This window comes from Tachypleus tridentatus, chromosome 1 (genome assembly GCF_004210375.1).
Source record: "Tachypleus tridentatus isolate NWPU-2018 chromosome 1, ASM421037v1, whole genome shotgun sequence".
Classification (NCBI taxonomy): Eukaryota; Metazoa; Arthropoda; class Merostomata; order Xiphosura; family Limulidae; genus Tachypleus; species Tachypleus tridentatus.
The window spans coordinates 183,436,386-183,457,021 of record NC_134825.1 but is presented as its reverse complement, the minus strand read 5'-3'; the positions used below and the strand labels follow the sequence as shown (position 1 = coordinate 183,457,021).

The 20,636-nt window shown below is 33.7% G+C and overlaps 1 protein-coding gene across 1 annotated transcript in view; it reads left to right on the top strand.

Annotated features, from left to right (window-relative positions):
• The window catches only part of LOC143231960 (one cut domain family member 2-like), a 205,901-nt gene extending 188,252 nt beyond the window's left edge, over positions 1–17,649 (top strand). Inside the window, exon 2 of the mRNA XM_076466858.1 lies at positions 16,614–17,649. Within this exon, the coding sequence (XP_076322973.1) occupies positions 16,614–16,999 (386 nt within the window). The 3' untranslated portion in view covers positions 17,000–17,649. The remainder of the gene's footprint in view (positions 1–16,613) is intronic.
• Positions 17,650–20,636: the final 2,987 nt, after the last annotated feature.

Here is a 20,636-nt window from a genome sequence, read left to right as displayed (position 1 = left end):
AACGTATTATTATATGTTTAACACTTCAAAATTAGTCTAAAAACGTATTATTATATGTTTAACACTTCAAAATTAGTCTAAAAACGTATTATTATATGTTTAACACTTCAAAATTAGTCTAAAAACGTATTATTATATGTTTAACACTTCAAAATTAGTCTAAAAACGTATTATTATATGTTTAACACTTCAAAATTATTTTCACAAAATAACTTCTTATTGAAAACCCGTTCGAGCACTTGGGTTTTATCACCATACAATGTCATGCTGATCTAGGATTAGTCTTACCATAACTAAGTCAGAAATATAGATTTGTGGAAAAAGCTAGGCCTCTATAATAATATGTTTTCTAAAGGAAAGAAGTAACCATTTATTTTTACAATTTTGTTTGTTTTTAACGGGACATTTTAAGCCAAATAACAAAATATTAAGCCCTATCTGACGTGCGTCAAATCTACAGCAAAATGAAACATGACGTCATTTGGGCGTATGACGTCATAAAGTCCATTGGTACCAAGCTTTTCTAATTAAAATACAACGAATCTAACAATTATCAATTATAATTGTCATAAACATAATCATACTTCATATAAATATACTTTGAAATTGAAACAACTGATACTGCATCTAATTGCATCACAATGTTTCAAATTTGGACAAGTTTCAGCTATGACGTCATGCTTCATTTTGTTTCATTTTGTTCAAGAATTAGCTGCTAATCCAGATCTGGCTTTTAAAAGACAGTTGACATCACTACCCAGGGTTGACCGATGTTTCATACGAAAATTACTAGGCTATCTTGCATCTCCAATGACGCATGTAATCTTGAGATGGTGTCATATCTACTAGCAATCAGTGGCGCCACTGTCGAAGCTAATTGAGATTGTATTAACACTTTCACCGCAAGAACTTCCCCTAAGCTAAATAAAATCGTCTGGCCTTAAGCAGAATAAAATATTAAAGGGCCCAATACGTGATAAACGTGTTATATTAAAGATATATTTTACTTTTTATATTTTTGTACAGCGTATTCTGATTCAATTTTATAGTTTTAAGAAGAAATATTAACATTATAAAATCTTTCCGCAGAGCCCAAGGGCTTTGCGGAGCATAGTTTGAAAAACCATGCTCTATTTCGTCAGCGCAATTGTGGCGAGAAACGTGAGATTCTGAATAGCGAAGTAGCCCACTTCTTCTAACGATCTGTATTTATTCGCTTTAGGGTTCATTCAAACTTCTAACTGTTTGAAGTAAAGACCAATGTGTTCATTTGTCACCATTCTATGTTTGTGTTTAGTAACATTTGTATTCCGCCAAACAAGTAGCATAAAGAAAACATATTTCCAATATATATATGTAAAAACGGCTCGTTTGGGTTGAGAAAATATTTTACGTAGAGAAGCGAACAACGTTTCGACCTTCTTCGGTCATCGTCAGGTTCACAAAGAAAGAAAGAGCCGTTTTTTTATATATATTTCTCTACAAGTGGGTTTTCCCGACATCACTGAAAACATATTTCCATTGTATGGATGTACTGCCATCTAGTGAACATTTATTCAAATATATTTTCGGACAAGCAATAATAAAATTGTTGTTGTTTTGAATTAAGCACAAAGCTACACAACCCGGTTTTTAGCGTTGTAAGTCCGCAGACATACCGCTGAGCAAGCGGGATCTAGCAATAATATAAATACTTCAGTAGAATTTATTTAAAAGAAGCATGCTTTGTAAGACTTACTTCTTAAGTTTTACGTTACGTGTGAACATTCAAAAACTAATTGTTATAGAAATATTGATTCTCATCAGATACAAAGTTGGAGTTATATTTATATTGATATATCCCTAGCAGTCAAACCAGCAACGTCCAAACATACGTTTTTCAGAAATCTTCATAAATACTAAAATTATTACTAGTTTCACACTATTTCCGATAGGTTGTGTTATCTCCTGTGGATGGTCATTGTCAACCTCTAGGGTGTAGATTGTAACATGAAGAAAAGGGTGATTGTGTCTCATCCAGTGTGAACGATTTTGCATCTAATTAAAAACACCTTAGGTGAAGGTATGATTAAAAAAATATGCGGCTAAAATAGGACTTGACTTCGCTTTTGGTGTTGGGTGTTCAGGTCAAGTACACTTTCCACCAGTTCCTTCTTACTGAACTATTAATAAAACAACAACTGTCAAATGGTTCTTATGTCATCTAACACAAAATACTGATTTAGTTAACTTCTACTTTTCAAGGTCGTGTCCTTGAATATAATGCTGGTATCATTTAGTATAATTTTTATTGTTCTCTTAATTTGGTCAACACACTAATAAACAGTTCCTAATGTAGCATTTTGCTTTATTTGGTCGTATATGATCACAGTTTCGATATTAAATCACACTTGTTATAAACACCAACAGGTATTTACATATAAATACCCTTTTTGAAATACATCAAGTGCTATCTTAATCTTGGTATTTCTCATTAAGTTTAATGTCTAGTGAAGGTGGTCTTAATTTTAAAGTAGAACTTTAATGGTGAGAATCCGGCATGGCTAGGTACGTTGAGGCATTTATTAACATTTTATTCAGTAATTCCACAGACAATATAAGTACATATAATATGGTGCGTTAGGGCCCGGCATGGCCAAGCGTGTTAAGGCGTGCGACTCGTAATCTGAGGGCCGCGGATTCGAAACTTCGTCACCCCAAAAATGCTCGCCCTTTTAGCCGTGGGGGCATTATTATGTGATGGTCAATCCCACTATTCGTTGGTAAAAGAGCTGCCCAAGAGTTGGCGGTTGGTGGTGATGACTAGCTGCCTTCCTTCTAGTCTTACACTGCTAAATTAGGGACGGCTAACGCAGATATCCCTCGTGTAGCTATGCGCGAAATTCTTAAAACAAACAAACAAACAAACATTTAATGGTGAGAGGAACCTAGCGGTGAACCTATCATCATCAAGTATGGTACAGCGTTTCTGTTAAAAATCCTTTTTGGACACACTTGTATGAAAGCAGTGGAAAGAGCAGTCTAGTAATCTGTCTTTTGGTGGAAATCGGTTTGTATAATTTTGTAGAGATGTTGAGTTTGTGGATATTGGTGTTCCGAAAGCTGTAGTGAATGTTGTGGTGGATATCGGTGTTCCGAAAGCTGTAGTGAATGTTGTGGTGGATATTGGTGTTCTGAAAGCTGTAGTGAATGTTGCGATGGGTATTGGTGCTCTGAAAGCTGGAGTGAATGTTGTAGTGGATATCGGTGCTCTGAAAGCTGTAGTGAATGTTGTGGTGGATATCGGTGCTCTGAAAGCTGTAGTGAATGTTGTGGTGGATATCGGTGCTCTGAAAGCTGTAGTGAATGTTGTGATGGGTATTGGTGTTCTGAAAGCTGTAGTGAATGTTGTGGTGGATATTGGTGTTCTGAAAGCTCTAGTGAATGTTGTGATGAGTATTGGTGCTCTGAAAGCTGTAGTGAATGTTGTGATGGGTATTGGTGTTCTGAAAGCTGGAGTGAATGTTGTGATGGGTATTGGTGTTCTGAAAGCTGTAGTGAATGTTGTGATGGGTATTGGTGCTCTGAAAGCTGTAGTGAATGTTGTGATGGGTATTGGTGTTCTGAAAGCTGTAGTGAATGTTGTGATGGGTATTGGTGCTCTGAAAGCTGGAGTGAATGTTGTAGTGGATATCGGTGCTCTGAAAGCTGGAGTGAATGTTGTGGTGGATATCGGTGCTCTGAAAGCTGTAGTGAATGTTGTGGTGGATATCGGTGCTCTGAAAGCTGTAGTGAATGTTGTGGCAGATATCGGTGCTCTGAAAGCTGTAGTGAATGTTGTGGTGGATATCGGTGCTCTGAAAGCTGTAGTGAATGTTGTGATGGGTATTGGTGTTCTGAAAGCTGTAGTGAATGTTGTGGTGGATATTGGTGTTCTGAAAGCTGTAGTGAATGTTGTGATGGGTATTGGTGCTCTGAAAGCTGTAGTGAATGTTGTGATGGGTATTGGTGTTCTGAAAGCTGGAGTGAATGTTGTGATGGGTATTGGTGTTCTGAAAGCTGTAGTGAATGTTGTGATGGGTATTGGTGCTCTGAAAGCTGTAGTGAATGTTGTGATGGGTATTGGTGTTCTGAAAGCTGTAGTGAATATTGTGATGGGTATTGGTGCTCTGAAAGCTGGAGTGAATGTTGTAGTGGATATCGGTGCTCTGAAAGCTGGAGTGAATGTTGTGGTGGATATCGGTGCTCTGATAGCTGTAGTGAATGTTGTGGTGGATATCGGTGCTCTGAAAGCTGTAGTGAATGTTGTGGTGGATATCGGTGCTCTGAAAGCTGTAGTGAATGTTGTGATGGGTATTGGTGCTCTGAAAGCTGTAGTGAATGCTGTGATGGGTATTGGTGTTCTGATAGCTGTAGTGAATGTTGTGATGGGTATTGGTGCTCTGAAAGCTGGAGTGAATGTTGTGGTGGATATCGGTGCTCTGAAAGCTGTAGTGAATGTTGTGGTGGATATCGGTGCTCTGAAAGCTGCAGTGAATGTTGTAGTGGATATCGGTGCTCTGAAAGCTGGAGTGAATGTTGTAGTGGATATTATTTTCGATTTCTTAAGATCTGTTTCGCTACATTAAAACATGTTGATCATGTATATTTTACTACTAGTCCAACATAATGTTCATAAATTTTAATAACGTTTTCTGTGGATGTTCCTGTAAACTATCTTAAAATATTAATAGGAAAATCACAGGAACATCATTTCTCAGTCTAAAGCGTTTTATAACTGTTCTATCTTTATCGAGAAATAAATTAATACTGTAGTTTGTGTACGTTTCTTTACTTTAGTTTGGGCTAAACTTAACCATACTTAATGCTAAAACAAGTAAACTTAATGTTATCTTACAACTTTAACGTTAGACGGCCTGGCATGGCCAAGCGCGTAAGGCGTGCGACTCGTAATCCGAGGGTCGCGGGTTCGCGCCCTCGTCGCGCTAAACATGCTCGCCCTCCCAGCCGTGGGGGTGTGTAATGTGACGGTCAATCCCACTATTCGTTGGTAAAAGAGTAGCCCAAGAGTTGGCGGTGGGTGGTGATGACTAGCTGCCTTCCCTCTAGTCTTACACTGCTAAATTAGGGACGGCTAGCACAGATAGCCCTCGAGTAGCTTTGTGCGAAATTCCCAAACAAACAAACAAACAAATTAACGTTAGACAGTTTTCAAAAACTTTAAGCCTTTAATGTATTGTTATAAACGATGTCTCCTAAAGTGTGTTTATATCCGCCTTTTGTTTACATACGTTGAAATGAAATGGATATTATTATAATATATTTCCAAAATGTCTTACCAAACACATTTGATTTCAGTAACTAACTTACCATTTCTCAAATCGTCACTCAAGTCAGTGTGATGGTCTTTATTTTCCTACTAAATATCCTCGTACCCTTTGAATCCTATGTTTTTAGGCTAAAGAATGCAGTGCATTATAAGTCTACATCTAATTTATTATTATTTCTTGTTATTTTGAAGCATCATTACTAATTAACGTTTAAACGAAATATTCAAATGAATTTCCCTTGATAAGAAGGTAAGACGTCTCTTCTCCTACCCAATCTTGGTTAGGCCCGCGCAACCCAAAGACACGCACTACTGTTGTAGAACCGGGTGAAATACGATTCGAGAGTATGGTTGTTTGTGTGTGTTGAAAACATAACGTACAAAGTGTTTAACTTGACGGCACCGAGTGAGCCATTTTGCAGCTTCAGGATAATGAGTTGTAATATGTAGTTTGAGCCCAAGGCTTAGTTTGAATGAAATACTTTTTTTAAATTTCAAATAATCGAAATGTAAATATTAAACAGTTTCAAGGAAATAAATTATTCAATGCCCTATTTATAATCTTAGTTTGGAAGATTACTTCTACTGTTTTAAAAGGAGTTTGATATAGATTAAAATTAAAACATTGTTTGAATTAGTTTATAAACTAATATGAATGACATGACAAACTAGTTAAGCCAAGTAACGTATGATTTGCATACATTCAACACAAAATGGCATTTAACATCTGGTTTTCGACTCCATTTCGCACTTTCTTTTAGCTTTAAATTTCTTTGAAAGTTTGTCAATACAGTCTGCCATGGCCAGGTGGTTAAAGCGTTCGACTCGGCCTAGTGCGTTAAGGCGTGCGTTTCGTAATCTGAGGGTCGCGGGTTCGCGCCCGAGTCGCGCCAAACATGCTCGCCCTTTCACCCGTGGGGGGGCGTTATAATGTATGGTTAATCGCACCATTCTTCAGCAAAAGAGTAGCCCAAGATTTGACGGTGGGTGGTCTTAAACTACTAAATTAGGGACGGCTAGCGCAGATAACTCTCGTGTTGCTTTGCGTCAAATTTAAAAAAAACAAACAGGACAGACTTTGTCAACAGTTCTAGTGGTATTAATATTAACTGATTATCTTACAGTTAGACTAGTTTGAACTTCCCCTTAAAAGAGATAAGGAGTAGGACAGTGGCACAACCATCATCTTTATCATTCACGAGATTAGCTTGCGCTCGTCACGCAGTGCACAGTGCAGGTGGTTCAGTTCCCATGGTTAACTCCTCTATGCTTTGGCTGCGAAATGGCACGCGCACGAGAACCACCCTCTATGCTATATCACAGAGCTATTCGAGCCATGTCATAAATTTGTCTATTTCCCTAAGTACCCCGCCTCCACGCTGGCAACTTATTACTGTCAGCAAATCTATCCTTTTCTAAACTAATGTTTTACAAAGGCCTTTTAGAAGATCCTGGCCATCTGTTTCCCCTACTTTTACCAATGTCTTATACCTATTGCACCACTCTGTAAATTAGCAGACATTGTTTAAAAAAACGCTGTGTTTAAATGACTTTTCATTGTCATTATCTACTCAAGTTCTTGTATTAAATACATTATTTGTATGCAATCAACTCTTGTTTTTATATCCACTTTATATCGTTTAATATATTCATCATTTCCTATTCAAATATACTTTCTGTAATTTATGTTTGTGATTGAGTGAACATCGAAATGTTACGATCTTTTTTTTTATTATATAAAAATATTTTCTTCCATCCCTTAGGACTTATGATTGAAATGAAGTACATATGAACACATTTTTAATAAAAACAGGTAAAATATAGTACTTATTCCATGCTTGTAGAAAATGAAAAGTAATTCCGAGAGATTTAAAAACAAGTCTATAAATAAATCAAAAGACGTGTTTGCATTTTTTAGAGGTCGTAATTTCACACACAAACAAGAAACCTTATAGGCTTAACTTAAACATACCAGATAGGCCGATCTTATTAGGTGTTAGGGGATTTAGGGCTAAAACTGCGTTAGGAATAATGATAGTGCTTGTTGATTTGAAACATACTTTTATACCACGTGGAATGGATGTAAAATCCATGTGTATGTGATGTGATGTACACATGTATGTATCGGTATGAAGTCTTTGAAACTTATTTCTTTCATGTTTAAGTGCAAAGATACACAACGAGCTGTCTGCGCTGTACTCATCAATAGCATTGAAACTCAATGTTTTTTTAGTCATAAAGTCAAGCCTATGAAGCCACAAGGAGTGTGGTAGTGGCGTTACAAAGTGCACAGTATATCCTGATAGTAACTTGCGTTTTTCTTTTCTCTCTCTTTGAAACAGAGTGATTGTTTTCCACTAATTTATGTATTTATATAACTTAACATTTCTAGATCTGTTTTACTAGCTCACTCACTCCATATTCAACAGTCATATAACGTATCGGTTCTGACACTCTTTCAAATTAAAGTCTTGGAGGTTCCTTTTTATACGTTTGTTGTACGAAATGGTGTTTACAGGTTAACTACATGAGATTTTTTTTATAATATGTAAGAACTGATTTTTATACATTAACTATATGAGATTTTTTTAATAAATTAACTGTACGAGATGTTTTTTTATAAATTAATTTTACGAGATGTTTTTATAAATTAACTGTACGAGATGTTTTATAAGCTAGCTGTATGAGATGTTTTTTTTTTTATAAATTAACTGTACGAGATGTTTTATAAGCTAGCTGTATGAGATGTTTTATAAGCTAGCTGTATGAGATGTTTTTATAAGCTAGCTGTACGAGATGTTTTATAAGCTAGCTGTACGAGATGTTTTATAAGCTAGCTGTATAAGATGTTTTATAAGCTAGCTGTATGAGATGTTTTATAAGCTAGTGTGTGAGATGTTTTATAAGCTAGCTGTATGAGATGTTTTATAAGCTAGCTGTATGAGATGATTTATAAGCTAGCTGTATGAGATCTTTTATAAGCTAGCTGTATGAGATGTTTTATAAGCTAGTGTGTGAGATGTTTTATAAGCTAGTGTGTGAGATGTTTTATAAGCTAGCTGTATGAGATGATTATATGCTAGCTGTATGAGATGTTTTATAAGCTAGCTGTATGAGATGTTTTATAAGCTAGCTGTATGAGATGTTTTATAAGCTAGCTGTATGAGATGATTTATAAGCTAGCTGTATGAGATGTTTTATAAGCTAGCTGTACGAGATGTTTTATAAGCTAGCTGTATGAGATGTTTTATAAGCTAGCTGTGTGAGATGTTTTATAAGCTAGCGTGTGAGATGTTTTATAAGCTAGCTGAGATGTTTTATAAGCTAGCTGTATGAGATGTTTATAAGCTAGCTGTATGAGATGTTTTATAAGCTAGCTGTATGAGATGTTTTATAAGCTAGCTGTATGAGATGTTTTATAAGCTAGCTGTATGAGATGTTTTATAAGCTAGCTGTATGAGATGTTTTATAAGCTAGCTGTATGAGATGTTTTATAAGCTAGCTGTATGAGATGTTTTATAAGCTAGCTGTATGAGATGTTTTATAAGCTAGCTGTATGAGATGTTTTATAAATTAACTGTATGAGATGTTTTATAAGCTAGCTGTATGAGATGTTTTATAAGCTAGCTGTATGAGATGTTTTATAAGCTAGCTGTATGCTAGCTGTATGAGATGTTTTATAAGCTAGCTGTATGAGATGTTTTATAAGCTAGCTGTATGAGATGTTTTATAAGCTAGCTGTATGAGATGTTTTATAAGCTAGCTGTATGAGATGTTTTATAAGCTAGCTGTATGAGATGTTTTATAAGCTAGCTGTATGAGATGTTTTATAAGCTAGCTGTATGAGATGTTTTATAAGCTAGCTGTATGAGATGTTTTATAAGCTAGCTGTATGAGATGTTTTATAAGCTAGCTGTATGAGATGTTTTAGCTAGCTGTATGAGATGTTTTATAAGCTAGCTGTATGAGATGTTTTATAAGCTAGCTGTATGAGATGTTTTATAAGCTAGCTGTATGAGATGTTTTATAAGCTAGCTGTGTGAGATGTTTTTTATAAGCTAGCTGTATGAGATGTTTTATAAGCTAGCTGTATGAGATGCTAGCTTTATAAGCTAGCTGTATGAGATGTTTTATAAGCTAGCTGTGTGAGATGTTTTATAAGCTAGCTGTATGAGATGTTTTATAAGCTAGCTGTATGAGATGTTTATAAGCTAGCTGTATGAGATGTTTTATAAGCTAGCTGTATGAGATGTTTTATAAGCTAGCTGTATGAGATGTTTTATAAGCTAGCTGTATGAGATGTTTTATAAGCTAGCTGTATGAGATGATAAGCTAGCTGTATGAGATGTTTTATAAGCTAGCTGTATGAGATGTTTTATAAGCTAGCTGTATGAGATGTTTTATAAGCTAGCTGTATGAGATGTTTTATAAGCTAGCTGTATGAGATGTTTTATAAGCTAAGAGATGTTTTATAAGCTAGCTGTGAGATGAGATGTTTTATAAGCTAGCTGTATGAGATGTTTTATAAGCTAGCTGTATGAGATGTTTTATAAGCTAGCTGTATGAGATGTTTTATAAGCTAGCTGTATGAGATGTTTTATAAGCTAGCTGTATGAGATGTTTTATAAGCTAGCTGTATGAGATGTTTTATAAGCTAGCTGTGTGAGATGTTTTATAAGCTAGCTGTATGAGATGTTTTATAAGCTAGCTGTATGAGATGTTTTATAAGCTAGCTGTATGAGATGTTTTATAAGCTAGCTGTATGAGATGTTTTATAAGCTAGCTGAGATGATTTTATAAGCTAGCTGTATGAGATGTTTTATAAGCTAGCTGTATGAGATGTTTTATAAGCTAGCTGTATGAGATGTTTTATAAGCTAGCTGTATGAGATGTTTTATAAGCTAGCTGTATGAGATGTTTTATAAGCTAGCTGTATGAGATGTTTTATAAGCTAGCTGTATGAGATGTTTTATAAGCTAGCTGTATGAGATGTTTTATAAGCTAGCTGTATGAGATGTTTTATAAGCTAGCTGTATGAGATGTTTTATAAGCTAGCTGTATGAGATGTTTTATAAGCTAGCTGTATGAGATGTTTTATAAGCTAGCTGTATGAGATGTTTTATAAGCTAGCTGTATAAGCTAGCTGTATGAGATGTTTTATAAGCTAGCTGTATGAGATGTTTTATAAGCTAGCTGTATGAGATGTTTTATAAGCTAGCTGTATGAGATGTTTTATAAGCTAGCTGTATGAGATGTTTTATAAGCTAGCTGTATGAGATGTTTTATAAGCTAGCTGTATGAGATGTTTTATAAGCTAGCTGTATGAGATGTTTTATAAGCTAGCTGTATGAGATGTTTTATAAGCTAGCTGAGATGTTTTATAAGCTAGATGTTTTATAAGCTAGCTGTATGCGATGTTTTATAAGCTAGCTGTATGAGATGTTTTATAAATTAACTGTATGAGATGTTTTATAAGCTAGCTGTATGAGATGTTTTATAAGCTAGCTGTATGAGATGTTTTATAAGCTAGCTGTATGAGATGTTTTATAAGCTAGCTGTATGAGATGAGATGTTTTTTTATAAGCTAGCTGTATGAGATGTTTTATAAGCTAGCTGTATGAGATGTTTTATAAGCTAGCTGTATGAGATGTTTTATAAGCTAGCTGTATGAGATGTTTTATAAGCTAGCTGTATGAGATGTTTTATAAGCTAGCTGTATGAGATGTTTTATAAGCTAGCTGTATGTGATGAGATGTTTTATAAGCTAAGCTAGCTAGTGTATGAGATGTTTTATAAGCTAGCTGTATGAGATGTTTTATAAGCTAACTGTATGCGATGTTTTATAAGCTAGCTGTACGAGATGTTTTATAAACTAGCTGTACGAGATGTTTTATAAGCTAGCTGTATGAGATGTTTTATAAGCTAGCTGTATGAGATGTTTTATAAGCTAGCTGTATGAGATGTTTTATAAGCTAGCTGTATGAGATGTTTTATAAATTAACTGTATGAGATGTTTTATAAGCTAGCTGTATGAGATGTTTTATAAGCTAGCTGTACGAGATGTTTTATAAGCTAGCTGTATGAGATGTTTTATAAATTAACAGTATGAGATGTTTTATAAGCTAGCTGTATGAGATGTTTTATAAATTAACTGTATGAGATGTTTTATAAGCTAGCTGTATGAGATGTTTTATAAGCTAGCTGTACGAGATGTTTTATAAGCTAGCTGTATGAGATGTTTTATAAATTAACTGTACGAGATGTTTTATAAGCTAGCTGTATGAGATGTTTTATAAGCTAGCTGTATGAGATGTTTTATAAGCTAGCTGTACGAGATGTTTTATAAGCTAGCTGTATGAGATGTTTTATAAGCTAGCTGTACGAGATGTTTTATAAGCTAGCTGTATGAGATGTTATATAAATTAACTGTACGAGATGTTTTATAAGCTAGCTGTATGATATGTTTTATAAGCTAGCTGTACGAGATGTTTTATAAGCTAGCTGTATGAGTTGTTTTCACAGGCTAGCTGTATGAGTTGTTTTCACAGGCTAGCTGTATGAGTTGTTTTCACAGGCTAGCTGTATGGCTGTGGTTAAACTGTCCTCCGAAATATATATTTACGTATAATTAATAGTTTCTATTTATTAAAAGAGAGGAAACCAAAGCCAAACTGTCACTTATACGACAGTCTTAGTGCGTTATATAAGAGTGGAGACAGTGTGTTACGTTACATGTTACAGTAACTACTGGGGACTCTTTAAATTGAATTTTAATATGACAGTACAAGAAAACAATGTTAGTTTTCCCTTATGGTTACAGAGATCCATTTGTTTTTTAGAATGTCTTTGTAACTAATTGTACTTGTCAATAATATAAGACCTGTGATATTTCAAAAACTACGTGATTCGTTTAGTTCCTTAGGAGTTTTTTGACAATTGGAAGAGTATATAGTCATAGTATTCGAACTACACAATTTTCGCGTTTTCCATTATCGACGACGCGTTTTGTTGAATACAGAACTCATCTGACTCTAAAGCCGTATCGTATTGCGATTTAGAAAGGAGTCAAAGATTCCAGAAGTTTTGTTACAGTTATTTAGGTGGAGTATAAATAGAGTTTTCCTTAATTGGCATTCAAGAGAAATATCCTACATCTACTTTATGTTGTGTGTTTTGTAAACATTCTCTGTTATTTGGCCCGGTGGTTGAGGCACTCGACTCGCAATATGAGGGTCGCGAGTTCGAATCCCCATCATACCAAACACGCTAGCTCTTTCAGCCCTGGGGCCTATATAATGTGACGGTCAGTCCCCCTATTCGTTGGTAAAAGAGTAGCCCAAGAGTTGGTGGTGGGTGGTGATGACTAGCTGCTTTCCCTTTAGCATTATGCTGCTAAATTACGGACGACTAACGCAGATAGCCCTCGTGTAGCTTTGCGTGAAATTCAAACTACTCTGTTATTATAAGATAATCAAAAACCTCGTCTTTCAAATTTAAAGTAACCATTGAAAGAAAGTAGTTCACTATCTCTGTTAAAGTAACCATTGAAACAAAGTAGTTCACTATCTCTGTTAAAGTAACCATTGAAACAAAGTAGTTCACTATCTCTGTTAAAGTAACCATTGAAAGAAAGTAGTTCACTATCTCTGTTAAAGTAACCATTGAAAGAAAGTAGTTCACTATCTCTGTTAAAGTAACCATTGAAGCAAAGTAGTTCACTATCTCTGTTAAAGTAACCATTGAAAGAAAGTAGTTCACTATCTCTGTTAAAGTAACCATTGAAAGAAAGTAGTTCACTATCTCTGTTAAAGTAACCATTGAAATAAAGTAGTTCACTATCTCTGTTAAAGTAACCATTGAAACAAAGTAGTTCACTATCTCTGTTAAAGTAACCATTGAAACAAAGTAGTTCACTATCTCTGTTAAAGTAACCATTGAAACAAAGTAGTTCACTATCTCTGTTAAAGTAACCATTGAAACAAAGTAGTTCACTATCTCTGTTAAAGTAACCATTGAAATAAAGTAGTTCACTATCTCTGTTAAAGTAACCATTGAAATAAAGTAGTTCACTATCTCTGTTAAAGTAACCATTGAAACAAAGTAGTTCACTATCTCTGTTAAAGTAACCATTGAAACAAAGTAGTTCACTATCTCTGTTAAAGTAACCATTGAAACAAAGTAGTTCACTATCTCTGTTAAAGTAACCATTGAAACAAAGTAGTTCACTATCTCTGTTAAAGTAACCATTGAAATAAAGTAGTTCACTATCTCTGTTAAAGTAACCATTGAAACAAAGTAGTTCACTATCTCTGTTAAAGTAACCATTGAAACAAAGTAGTTCACTATCTCTGTTAAAGTAACCATTGAAACAAAGTAGTTCACTATCTCTGTTAAAGTAACCATTGAAATAAAGTAGTTCACTATCTCTGTTAAAGTAACCATTGAAACAAAGTAGTTCACTATCTCTGTTAAAGTAACCATTGAAATAAAGTAGTTCACTATCTCTGTTAAAGTAACCATTGAAATAAAGTAGTTCACTATCTCTGTTAAAGTAACCATTGAAATAAAGTAGTTCACTATCTCTGTTAAAGTAACCATTGAAAGAAAGTAGTTCACTATCTCTGTTAAAGTAACCATTGAAAAAAAGTAGTTCACTATCTCTGTTAAAGTAACCATTGAAACAAAGTAGTTCACTATCTCTGTTAAAGCAACCATTGAAACAAAGTAGTTCACTATCTCTGTTAAAGTAACCATTGAAAGAAAGTAGTTCACTATCTCTGTTAAAGTAACCATTGAAATAAAGTAGTTCACTATCTCTGTTAAAGTAACCATTGAAAGAAAGTAGTTCACTATCTCTGTTAAAGTAACCATTGAAAGAAAGTAGTTCACTATCTCTGTTAAAGTAACCATTGAAATAAAGTAGTTCACTATCTCTGTTAAAGTAACCATTGAAAGAAAGTAGTTCACTATCTCTGTTAAAGTAACCATTGAAATAAAGTAGTTCACTATCTCTGTTAAAGTAACCATTGAAATAAAGTAGTTCACTATCTCTGTTAAAGTAACCATTGAAATAAAGTAGTTCACTATCTCTGTTAAAGTAACCATTGAAATAAAGTAGTTCACTATCTCTGTTAAAGTAACCATTGAAATAAAGTAGTTCACTATCTCTGTTAAAGTAACCATTGAAACAAAGTAGTTCACTATCTCTGTTAAAGTAACCATTGAAATAAAGTAGTTCACTATCTCTGTTAAAGTAACCATTGAAATAAAGTAGTTCACTATCTCTGTTAAAGTAACCATTGAAATAAAGTAGTTCACTATCTCTGTTAAAGTAACCATTGAAATAAAGTAGTTCACTATCTCTGTTAAAGTAACCATTGAAATAAAGTAGTTCACTATCTCTGTTAAAGTAACCATTGAAACAAAGTAGTTCACTATCTCTGTTAAAGTAACCATTGAAATAAAGTAGTTCACTATCTCTGTTAAAGTAACCATTGAAATAAAGTAGTTCACTATCTCTGTTAAAGTAACCATTGAAAGAAAGTAGTTCACTATCTCTGTTAAAGTAACCATTGAAAGAAAGTAGTTCACTATCTCTGTTAAAGTAACCATTGAAACAAAGTAGTTCACTATCTCTGTTAAAGTAACCATTGAAACAAAGTAGTTCACTATCTCTGTTAAAGTAACCATTGAAATAAAGTAGTTCACTATCTCTGTTAAAGTAATCATTGAAAGAAAGTAGTTCACTATCTCTGTTAAAGTAACCATTGAAAGAAAGTAGTTCACTATCTCTGTTAAAGTAACCATTGAAATAAAGTAGTTCACTATCTCTGTTAAAGTAACCATTGAAATAAAGTAGTTCACTATCTCTGTTAAAGTAACCATTGAAATAAAGTAGTTCACTATCTCTGTTAAAGTAACCATTGAAATAAAGTAGTTCACTATCTCTGTTAAAGTAACCATTGAAATAAAGTAGTTCACTATCTCTGTTAAAGTAACCATTGAAACAAAGTAGTTCACTATCTCTGTTAAAGTAACCATTGAAACAAAGTAGTTCACTATCTCTGTTAAAGTAACCATTGAAATAAAGTAGTTCGCTATCTCTGTTAAAGTAACCATTGAAAGAAAGTAGTTCACTATCTTTGTTAAAGTAACCATTGAAATAAAGTAGTTCACTATCTCTGTTAAAGTAACCATTGAAATAAAGTAGTTCACTATCTCTGTTACAGTTTATTATAAATTGTGTAAAACAAATTTACTAACAAAATTCTTCTCAAAAGGAAACATTTCTTGTGAATCTTTCAGTTATAATGTATAAACAAACATATATCCACTCATACTCAGAAAGGATACTTCATCACTTTTAAATAGAACTTTGTGAGATATGTAAAGATGTTTTCTCTTTAATATACTTCCCAATGAATAGTTCGACTCATAATTTATTTCAAGGAATATTACGTTGTAAAACCAAAACACAAGAACGTAGCCTAGTTTAATTTTTCATGCAGTAGCGTCTTTGTCTTTACTGTGCATATTGGAATATTCGAAAATTTTATTACATATCTGGCTATTAATTTTTATAATTACTAATGTTCTTTCACGTTTATTGTGAGTGCATTAATTATTTTACAAAGCACGTCATAAAGTAATTATATATATATAAGAAACATACTAATTCCATAACCTTTAGAATAATAAATATGCTTTAGTCTACGTCTTTCTCGGTGGTAAGATATCTTTGAATGTCTAAAGCTCTCGAAATAATATATTATTCAGTTGCTATTCAACACAAATGTAGATAATGAAAACATGTTTCCATTCAGTAGTATACATTTGATATAATTATTGTATCTTGAAGAAAACACATAACTTTCTCTACAATTAATGATTAAGCAGGGAAATGACAGTCCCTACGTGGTAAAACCTGAGAGAAATATTCTTGTAACGTTTATTCTATGTGAGTTTAATATAACTACAGAAATTTGAAACGAAGATGGATACAACTGGTTTTATATTGCTATCCAGTAGACGATGCATTGTTGATACACAAAAAAGTAAAGTGATTTCTTTGAAATTTTCAGTGTTGTATATTCAAATGAGTTTCTTTCAATTTTTGAATGTTTTATTTACAAATATATCGTTTAGTGACTAAACCAGTAAGCTCTAAAATTGAAACTTCTTTTGTTTTGAGAATATGACTTTCAATATCCTTAGATATTCACTTGATTTGTAATTATTCATAATATTACTTATTTGTACAGTTCTAGTATACATAAATGAAAAAAAGGATTGTACTTTTTTGCAGCCTGCAAGCGGAAAGAAGAAGAACAACAGTTGAAAACCCACAACTACCCCAAGAAACCCCGTTTAGTTTTTACAGATCTCCAGCGTCGTACCCTGCAAGCTATTTTTAAAGAAACCAAACGCCCTTCTAAAGAAATACAAATAACAGTAGCTCAACAGCTTGGACTGCAACTAAACACCGTAGGAAATTTTTTTATGAACGCTAGGCGGCGCTCGCATGACAAGTGGTTGGACGAAGATAAATCCATGTTGGGTAGAGAAGCGGTTCACAACACAAATTGTCACATGCATGGGATGAAAATCAGTTCCCAATCACAGTTGCAAAATTCAGTTCCAACAGCAACCTTTATTTATGCAAGTCCCGCCAGTATCATTACTACGTCATAACACTAACTATTTGTTCTTGCTACAACATCTTCTGTTGGAAACTAAACTTTCAAATCAATTGTGATTTGAACTGAGAGGACGATATAATGTTTATTTTCAACTCAATTTTCGTCAACATGGTGCACATGTATCACTTTTGTTGAGTCTTAGACGTAATAATTTAACTGTTTTTATCACGCACCAGGTCTAATTGTCATGTTTAAAAACTTTGTTAAAGTAATGACCAATTAGACTTGAAACTTGCAATATTCTAAATGATAGACTACAAGAGTGGAATTATTTCATTCACAATCATTAAAAAAGAAAAGGCTCAAAATTTTATGTATCTGAAAGAATTGGACATTTATAGAGTTCGCGTGAAATGAAAACATTGTGCGTAGTGATTGTAGGAATAATATAGATTGTTCATTTTTCTTATTCCTTTTGTGAGAAATAGTTTAAACTGACATCAAGCTTTCAAAGTACATTTACAGGAGATACTGTTTCGAACTTTAATTATTGAACAAGTTTAGTATTTGTGATAAAAGCACTTCAAATTATTGTTTTAAAGGTAAGATTTCTGATATAGTGGGGATGTTAGGCCTAGATCTACGTTGCTCCACAAACGCTAGTGTTAATATGCATTCAAGGCTTAAGCCTAAAGTAGTCTAAAGAAAGAGTTTATATATCATTAATCATTTGAAAGAATGTTTTTTATGAAAACTCTTTATCTTTAACTAAATAAAAAAAGATTATAATACACCGAAGAAACAATAAGCACTGAAATTCAAAAAAATGGAATTTGTGAAAAACGAAAAGTTTTAAAAGCACTTTATTACCATTGAAATAAAAATATTTAAGAATAACAATGTTATTATAGTAAATATACTGTGGTTAATGTTTTATTTTGTTAAGAAAGTTTATTTATTTTCGTAATTGGGTGATTTTGCATCTGGGTTTAACATAATGCTTTTATATTTATATATTTTTACCGTATTTACATATTTACTCTTTTTGTATTTATAGTTTTTACTTTAAAAAGTTTATCTTAAATTTTAGCTCGACATTTTTGTTGTTTATTTTTATAGAGAGAAGTTACGATTTTTGTTATTTTGAGGTATTCATATTTTATATTATTAATGGTATTCCATAATTTAAAAAAGAGACATCTGGTATGTCTTAGAATTACTTTAACGTGAAGAAAGTTTGAAAGTGTACAATATATTATTTTTGGCTTCTATAATCGTGGTTTTATACCTTCGTTCGGACTTTCAAGGAGTTTTCACATGGTTTTATGAATTTCCACATAATTCAAAAGATTCCAGTATTGTATGTTTTGTGATCTAATTAGTTCAAATGTTTCTCACCTATGAAGAGAAACAGTTAGCCTTCGCTGTTGTGAATTAAAACTATTCTACGAATCATTTCCTTAATATTAGTGTAAATATTGTGGTAAACTAATGCTCAAATGTTCTAACTAATCGAATACGTAGATATATAAATAATGGGAAAGATGCGCTTAATATAATTTAAAACATGACATCCTCCAAACGTGCAATTACAAAATAGCCTAAACTCTTTGTACACAGTTAGTAATCAAATTAGGGAATATTTATTGTGTTTACTACTTGTAATATACGAAAATGTGTTATTTTTTGTGGGGTTTTTTTTGACAGTCTTAGCAAGTTTTGTAGTAATTAGAAAGGTTAAGATATTTTGTAGTTTTTAGGTTGATAATAGCGACGATATACGTTTTATTAAAATGAATTTTATGCTGGTTAATAAATTTTATTTAGACTACATAAGGTGACAATAAAAAAGTAATTTATTAAAAGTTTCTTAGCCCTTATCAATTTGAATTTGATAATACTCAAACATGTGTTCTAAACTTAAATTACAGTGAAACATCAGTCGTAATAAATAATTATGTCTGCCATCATCAAAATTTGATAACTTTCTGGTGATTTCTATCACTAACGTGTTTTAGCGTTACTTTAACTCTTCGCTTTTGTAACACAATGGCTTGTTGAGAGATACTGTACACACACTGGTTAAGGCTATATATAATAGGTATCATTTACCAGGTAAATATCGCGATTATTGCCCAATAGTCTCGGATTTTTGGTGTTTGAAATATAAGTCAAAACTACATAAAAAATAAATTCGTAGATCCATAATAGATGAATACAATATCAAATGGTTTAAAAGATAGATCTTAGAAGGATTCGTGGTACATGTTTAAAAGATAGATCTTAGAAGGATTCGGGGTACATGTTGATTACTCTCGTTTTGAAAACAAACGATTGAATCAGCATTTTAGTGTACAAGACATTGCATTAGTTCTGTGTTAAGATTATTTTACTGACTGGAAGCTATCAACATGTTTAATAAGTCGGTGATTAGCATTCGTTGTCAAGCACTGAGAAACAAAAAGCTCGAATGTCTGTTCTCCTAGAAGAACCAGATTCCCAAGTAACATTCGTTGTCAAGCACTGAGAAAGAAAAATCTTGAATGTCCATCCTCCTAGAAGAACCAGATTCCCAAGTAACATTCGTTGTCAAGCACTGAGAAAGAAAAATCTTGAATGTCCATCCTCCTAGAAGAACCAGATTCCCAAGTAACATTCGTTGTCAAGCACTGAGAAAGAAAAATCTTGAATGTCCATCCTCCCAGAAGAACCAGATTCCCAAGTAACATTCGTTGTCAAGCACTGAGAAAGAAAAATCTTGAATGTCCATCCTCTTAGAAGAACCAGATTCTCAAGTAACATTCGTTGTCAAGCACTGAGAAAGAAAAATCTTGAATGTCCATCCTCCTAGAAGATCCAGATTCCCAAGTAACATTTGTTGTCAAGCACTGAGAAAGAAAAATCTTGAATGTCCATCCTCTTAGAAGATCCAAATTCCCAAGTAACATTCGTTGTCAAGCACCGAGAAAGAAAAATCTTGAATGTCCATCCTCCTAGAAGAACCAGATTCCCAAGTAACATTCGTTGTCAAGCACTGAGAAAGAAAAATCTTGAATGTCCATCCTCCAGAAGAACCAGATTCCCAAGTAACATTCGTTGTCAAGCACTGAGAAAGAAAAAGCTCGAATGTCTGTTCTCCTAGAAGAACCAGATTCCCAAGTAACATTCGTTGTCAAGCACTGAGAAAGAAAAATCTTGAATGTCCATCCTCCCAGAAGAACCAGATTCCCAAGTAACATTCGTTGTCAAGCACTGAGAAAGAAAAAGCTCGAATGTCTGTTCTCCTAGAAGAACCAGATTCTCAAGTAACATTTGTTGTCAAGCACTGAGAAAGAAAAATCTTGAATTTCCATCCTCCTAGAAGATCCAGACTCCCAGGTAACATTCGTTGTCAAGCACTGAGGAATAAGAATCTTGGACTATTCTTTTACCAACGAATAGTGGGATTGACCGTCATATTATAATAACCCCACAGCTGAAAGGGTGGACATGTTGGTATGACGGAGATTGGAACTCGCGACCCTCAGATTACAAGTCGATCGCCCTGACCACCTGGCCATGCCGGGGCCAGCGAAGTTTGACTGAGAGACTTCATTCTTAAGGATAATTCATTTTTCTTCAGGTGTTACCAGTTGTAAAGTGTAGAGAATCATATAAGTTTGGTTTAACGTAATCCATGTGCATGCTTG